The following is a 7097-nucleotide window of genomic DNA, read 5'->3' as shown; positions in this document are numbered from 1 at the left end:
AAGAAGCTACGCCCCGAAAGAAGCTACGCCCCGAAAGAAGCTACGCCCCGAAAGAAGCTACGCCCCGTAAGAAGCTACTTCAGACTGGGGGCAAAGTCCAGGATTGGGTCTCAACAGGGGATGAGAGAAATACTATGACTTCATTACATCTCACAGAGTATAAACCAGCCTCCGTCTAAACTGTGATACTGGTATAATACTGGTATAATACTGGTATAATACTGGTATAAAAATAGTGAAACACCTGTAGAGTCTTGTAAAGTCCAACTTCCAGCAGAATGTTGAAACTTTTCAAGGATGTTTCTGTGGAGTCCGTCTAACTGAGCTCCGGTGAGTTCGGTTATTTCGCTGAATTCGTCAAAATTTTGTCAACGGAGAACATCGTCTTGAAAATTTTGCAAACTGGAAAAACTTCTTGAAGATATTTTGAAGGACGCGTCAACTCGCTGCATCAAACCGTGTTGAATAATCCCCATCAGCCATTTTGAACTTTGAACATGGAACTTACTGTTAACATTAGAATAGCTGGAGGTTACCATCAACTACTACCGCTTAAAATGAACGAGCCACAGCCATTTTTATGTTGGCTGTGTCGGCCATTTTGCGTTTTGAAAACTAGCTTAGCGAACTGTTAGCACTGGGAGTTTAACTCAAGTTAACTTCCTACCACGCCACGTTTTAACATTTCTAAAAATTGTGAATTTGTAGTGAACTAAGCCTCAGGTCAAATTTATAGCTGATTTTTTGTTTGCAAAGTAGCTGTGGCGGCCATTTTGATTTGGGTCAACCAAAGTAACTAATCAGACAAACAAGACGATGATTGCTTTGTGAGAATTTTCATAATTTCCATCCAGTAGTTTGAGATATATCAAAGAGCTGCAAACTCCCAGTGATGTCATCTTAGCGCCATATTTAACAAGTCTTCAGATCAAAGTCGTGCTTTTAAAAAAATAATAAAAATAAGAAACTAGTTAGCTTCTTTTTCTGGCGTGTTTGGGGACTTAAGAGGCTAAACTTGAAGGCACCAATCATTCTCCAGTCAAGCCCCGCCCCCTCCCAAAGCTCAGACAGTAGATCCCGCCCACAGAGCGGAGGACACACCCACACGTGAGAAGAGCCGAAGAGAAAGGAGGAGATCAGAATTGTACTTAACCACGACGAAGCGGCTTATGTGACTGCTGAAGCTGTACCGAGCTGCGGTCCTGCAGAGGTTCTGGTCTGTGGGCAGAGCAGAAGACTACACTGAGCTTCCTGGTGGAGGTCAACGGGTGTTCTGCAGACGTGCCTGCTCGGAGCTTTTCTTTAAACTTACGTTTTCAGCAGGAGCCGACGGAGACAAAACTATAAAGACTGAGAGCGTCGGATAAGTTAAAGAGTCGAACTGCGGCGGTCCCGCCGGACCTACACTTCCTCCGTGGCGTTGTGAATCGTCTCGATGATCTTCTTCTTCAGCTTCTTGACTTTGTCGGGCGGCGTCTCGTTCAGACACTCCTCCACGTACTTCAGGAAGCCGGCGTGCGGCGACGCGCTCTGGTTCTGGCAGACGCTCCTCATCAGCTCCATCAGCTCGCCCGTAGAGGCCGGCGGCTGGCGGCGCGCCCGCTTACAGCCCGGCGCTCTGCGGTCCGTGTGGGAGGAGGGCGTGGAGGGGGAGGACGAGGGGGAGGAGCGCTGGGAGTCGGGGGGAGTCGGCGAGGGCGGGGTGTTGAGGCTAGGCACCATGACGGTCTGACTGGAGGCGGTTTGGTTGGAGGTGGAGCAACGCTGGTGGAGAAATTCCTCGTCGTCTTCGTCGCAGGAGTTGCAGAGGAACATCAGCTCCGGGTAATGTTTCCACTTGGGAAGGTAGAAGTCCTCAGAACCGCAGGTCCGGTTGGAGCTCACCGCCTTGTGCTCGCGCTGGAAGATGGTCCGCAGGTTCCTGAACTTCGTCTTTATGTCTTCCACTAAAAAAAAAAAGATAGCATAAACAGAGCCTGTAGGCGACAGAATAAACGAGCGGCACACCGACGTCCCGGTGGGACCTGAATGTTTGTGGTTTTTAAGACGAGTGTTTTTCTGGACTGGAAATGATCAGAGGATGAAGAAAACCTAAATGTTCAAGTGGGAAGGAGGTTTTTGTAGTTCGAGGCAGAGCAGTGATGGAGGGGAGGGAGCGATTTTATCCTCCACCAGGTGCAGTGGAGGAGCCAGGGGGTGGCCAACGGTGGCATTGGCCCCCATAGATTAATCTCTGGCCACCTCAGCCATTTGAGAAAACTATACTTTTAAACAATATAAAAACTAGAAAGCAGTTTTCTCAAATGAATGGGGTGGACAGTTTACATATGGTGGCAGCCATCTTGGATTTTGATGTGGCAACCCGTTTTTGGCGATTGTCACTGCACGATCCGTTCCAGAAGCACGATCCGTTCCAGAAGCACAATCCGTTCCAGAAGCACGATCCGTACCGCAGCTCGTTTGCGCATGAGCTAAAAGCACGGATTGCCGTCAAAGCCTAACATCTAGTGGTTGTTTTTATTTACACAACTCTTCATTAGCGCTGAAACAAACACATTACTGGTAATTTCTTCAGTATTACACCAAGAACTGAGGTAAACAAGTTAATTGTGTCTGGGACACTTCTGGCTCACTTCAGTTGGACCTGACCCCCGGTCTGAAGACACGGAGTGAATTATGTCCAAACAGCGCCGCTCAGTGGTGAAGCTGCGCTACATCACCCGAAACGTGCGTCGCATATCATTTTAACCTTTTCTAATCAAGACAGATCTTCTGCATAAACGGAATTAAAACATTGTCTAGGAAAATTAATCAATTTATAGAAAGAGATATTGTAATTAATATTAATAAATATGGTATGTTTCATAAATTTTATTAATATAAAATGTGTGTTGAATTAAATCAGCTTATATGATATAATTTAGCACACCTTTATAATTAAAGGCTGGACGTAATTATTTCCAGTACATTTTTATTTTTGATGGTGCTCTGTGTGACCCGGAAGCATTTCTTTTAGCGCATGCACAAGCTGCGGTACGGGTCGTGCTCCTGGAACCGATCGTGCCGTGACGGTGACGTCTCGCTGTAGCCACACGCTAAAATGGAAGTCGGTCCTTCTCGTATTCGCTCATGCTCACAACATGCACAGACGGAAGGCGTTTCCAGTTCCCCTCTTGGTTCTGTGACGGGGAACAAAAACATCTGGTGTTGTTTGCAGAGTTAAACCCGAGTCGAGCACCTGAGAACGGGACCGGCTCGTTCTGCGACAGGAGTCCGCTCAGCTTCTCCAGCAGACTTTGCCTCAGGAAACGGTTCCTGTAGTTCTCCAACCTGTGGTTCCACAAACAGCTGTGTTCTGCAGAGGGAACATGAACAAAACAAAAAACATCCAGGTTTGATCGTTTTAATACAAAACTTTAATTTTTAAAATCTTCGGCTGATGTTAGGCCCAATTTTAGCTTCCAAATACAAGCTAAACTAGAGAAATTGAATTTCCTGCAAAAATGCAGAAGAACAGCTGAAATTAGCTAAAAACATGCTGAAATGGAAAAACAAGCCTAAATTAGCAGAAGAAACCAGAAAGAACACATATTTGCTGAATTAGGTTCAAAAATCATAAATGAGCACAAAAATTACCAAATTAGCTAGAAAAGCTGAAATTTGCAAAAATGTAGCTGCAAAATAGCTGAGAAGGCAGAAAGAAGCTTAAACTACTAAAAAGAAGCAGAAATAACTGAAATGAGCCCAAAAAATGTTGAATGGACTGAAAAAGGTAAAATTAGCATAAAAAAAGCTAAAAAGTAGCTGAAATTGTAGAAAAAGATAAAACTAGCATAACAAGCTGAAATGAGCATAAATACATTATTTAGGCCAAAAGTAGCAGAAATTAGCATAAAAAAAACTTGAATTTATCTGAAAACAGCTGAAATTAGCTAAAAGATGCTGAAAAAGTAGAACCAGCTTAAATTAGCCAAGAAAGCAGAAAGAACACGTGTTTGTCCAATTAGGCTGAAAGAAGCAGAAATAGCTGAAATTAGCAACAAGCAAAATAAACTGCAGCAAAGCAGCTAAAAAAACAGAAACAAGCTGAAATTACCAGAAGTGAGCACAGTTTTGCTGAATTAGGCTGAAAAAAAGTTGAAACGAGTGCAAAAACTTTTGAATAAGCTGAAAATTTTAAATTATAATTAAAAACAGCTACTGTAAATAGTAGCTGAAACAAGGCAGAAAGTAACAGAAATTCCTACAAAACGAAACTTGCAGGAAATAATCATCTACAACTCCGACGACTTCTTTTGACGACGCTCAACGAGCTTCAAGTCGGCGGTTTTACAGATGCTGAGCTACATTTTGGCGTGGTAGTAGCCGAGAGTCATCCACACCAGAGGAACCCGCCCTGCCACCTTTCAGCATCAAGACGTCTGAGCTGAAAGTGACCGATGCTGGTTCTGCTCCTCGGGTCTAACCGGTTTAAGCCACTTCCTGTCGACACCTACCGGAGTAAAACGAGATGAGCTGCTGAACTTTGACCTCGCTCCAGAGGCAGCGGGACTCGGTGCTCAGTCTGCCGTCCAGCGGGACCAAACAGGGCTTTCTGTCCGGAGATCTGGACGGGGAGGCCGGGAGCGTGGGGGGGCTCAGTTTCAGGTGGTCCGGAGCTACGGGGATCTGGTACTCGGCTGGACCCTCGGTCTGAGTGGAGGCGGTGGACGGGTTGCTGCCGGTCTGAGACGAGCCGGAGGAGGGAGGGGGACTTCCTCGCTCCACGTCTCGGCCTTCGTGGACCGACAGGACCTGCAGGTCGTCGGGACAGTCGTCCTCGCACAGGAAGAGCAGCTGGTGGTAGTGCTTCCACTTGGACGTGTAGGGCTTGTCGGAGGTCCGGCTCACCTGGACCGACTTGTGCTCGCGGTTGAAAACGGTCCGGAGGTTCTTGAACTTGCACTTCACGTCGTCAACTGGAGAAACAACAACACAGAAGTCACTTCATGCGAGAACAGAGAGGCAGAGCGTGACGCTCGACCGAGGAACTCGACTGAACCTCAGATATCGGTATGGAAGGTGAAAAAGTGGATCGGTGCATCCCTAGTAAAAATGTTCCGTTAAATTACCGTGAGCGGATCAGAAGTTGTTGCCAGGAAAACAAAGAAATTGTTTGAACTTTGACCTTGATTTGTGACCTTGACCTTGGTTCTGGGGTGATGGAAAACGTACGCGGCGCTGCGCCTAGTGATGGCGTACGAAGTTTTATTAAATTATTTAAGCTACGGCCCGGTCCAGAGAACGTTTACGCTAACACACCTATACTAAAATTAATAAAGGGAGAATTTCAAAAGATTGAAGGAGGTCTGGATGAGAAACGAGAAGCGGATTAAGACTTTTTCACAGCGCGGCGGGTCCAGAACCGGAACCGAGGGATATTTACCTGTGAAGGACACCAAGTGGTCCGACAGCAGAGTCCTCAGAGAGTCCAGAAGTTTCTGCCGGAGCTGCCGGTTGTTGTAGTTTTCAGACGTCTTGCTCCACAAACAGCTGTGATCTTCAAACCAAACAAACTCCCGTTAGCTTCAGAACCTCCAGAACCTTCAGAACCTCCAGAACCTCCAGAACCTCTCTAAAGTTCTGTTTGTACCCACCTTTGTAGAAGGAGATGAGCGCCCGCTCTCGTTCCTCGGTCCAGTAGCTCTTCACCACGAAGGGGACACAGGAGGAGGAGGAGGAGGGGAGGAAGGAGACGATGAGTCCCGGGGAGGCGAGGACGGACCGGTTGTCCTCCGGCGGGACGTTCAGCGGGGACGGAGGCGGATCGTCCGGGCCGTCGTCCTGATCCCAGCAGCCCCGCAGGAACATCAGCTGCTGGTAGTGCTTCCACTGCGGTGCGAACACGCCGTCAGAACCGGCCTCCCGACTCGCCCGGACCAGCTTGTTCTGGCGCTGGAAGGTGGTCCGGAGGTTCTTGAACTTGTTCTTGATGTCCTCCACTAGAACCAGAAGTTAAAACGAGACCATCGTTCTATAAAAACGCTCCAACGATGAAGCGGTTCTTTAAACCGAGAAAAGCAGCTCGTGGTTCGGAGGGTTCTTTGGACCCGACGGTACCTCTGAACGGAACCGGAGGAGGGACGGAGGACAGGAGGATCCTCAGGTGCTCCAGGGTCTTCCACCGGAGCTGGCGGTTCTTGTAGTCCTCCGACCTGTGGTCCCACAAACAGCTGTGCTCTGGAACAGAACCAAGACCCACCAGAACTTTTCAGAACTCTTCACCGGTTCTTATCGGACCAGAACCAGAATAGAGAGAATGCTGATAGCTAATCGTCAGCCGAAGAAGCTGAATCTGAACAGCTAAAAGGCAGAACAGTGACTAAAGGCAGGAAATGCAAGCTAAAAACTGACAAGAGCAAAATGTGAGCTAAAAGCAACTGAATTAGCTAAAACAAAAGTTTAGCTAACAGTATTAAAAAAAAATACAACTAAAAGCAGGAAAACAATAGCAAAACATCAGCTAAAACTTGTAAAAAGATAGCCAAGTAGCAAAAGTTTGGTTAAGAGCTAAAACTTGTTCAATTGAAGCTACAAGCTAAAAGCAACACATGGCTAGCTACACGCAGCAAAAATCCAGCTAAAAACAGGAAGAAAACTACCAGCTAAAAATAAATAAAAACAACAACAAATAAAGTAGCAAAAGGTTAGCTACAAGTAGCAAAACGGTAGGTAGAAGCTAAAAGTGAATAAAGGCTAGATAAAATCTTAAAACAAAAGCTTATAATTTCAAAATGCTGGATACAAAAAGCAAAAAGCTATAAAGCTAAAACTAGCTAAAATGTAGATAGAAGCTGAAAACTCCAAAGGACTAGCTAAAAGCAGCATAAGGAAAACTAAGTTTGCTAAAAGTAAAAATTTTTAAAAGTTGGCTAAAAGTCAAAAGTAGCATAACACCAGCTAAATATAGCAAAATAGTAGCTAGAAGCTAAAGCTAATAAAGGTCTAGCTAAAAGCAGCAGACAGTGTTTTTCCCCTTGGTTGAGTCGTCTCGAGAAGCCGCCAGCGTTTGTGGTGTAGCGTTACAGTGGTGATGCTGGTGGTGGTGTAGCGTTACA

General features: G+C 46.1%; 1 protein-coding gene across 1 annotated transcript in view; it reads right to left on the bottom strand.

Annotated features, from left to right (window-relative positions):
* Positions 1–1272: 1272 nt before the first annotated feature.
* LOC119424588 overlaps positions 1273–7097 on the bottom strand; it is a 7060-nt gene continuing 1235 nt past the window's right edge. The window contains exons 2-7 of the mRNA XM_037692077.1: positions 6100–6219; positions 5637–5981; positions 5426–5539; positions 4497–4958; positions 3239–3355; positions 1273–1946 (exon numbers count right to left, since the gene is read on the bottom strand). Of these exons, the coding sequence (XP_037548005.1) occupies positions 1402–1946; positions 3239–3355; positions 4497–4958; positions 5426–5539; positions 5637–5981; positions 6100–6219 (1703 nt within the window). The 3' untranslated portion in view covers positions 1273–1401. The remainder of the gene's footprint in view (positions 1947–3238; positions 3356–4496; positions 4959–5425; positions 5540–5636; positions 5982–6099; positions 6220–7097) is intronic.

Source organism: Nematolebias whitei, chromosome 18 (assembly GCF_014905685.2).
Source record: "Nematolebias whitei isolate Nwh7 chromosome 18, NemWhi1, whole genome shotgun sequence".
In the NCBI taxonomy this organism is placed as follows: Eukaryota; Metazoa; Chordata; class Actinopteri; order Cyprinodontiformes; family Rivulidae; genus Nematolebias; species Nematolebias whitei.
The sequence above is the reverse complement of the archived record's forward strand: the minus strand, read 5'-3'. Positions and strand labels throughout refer to the sequence as shown.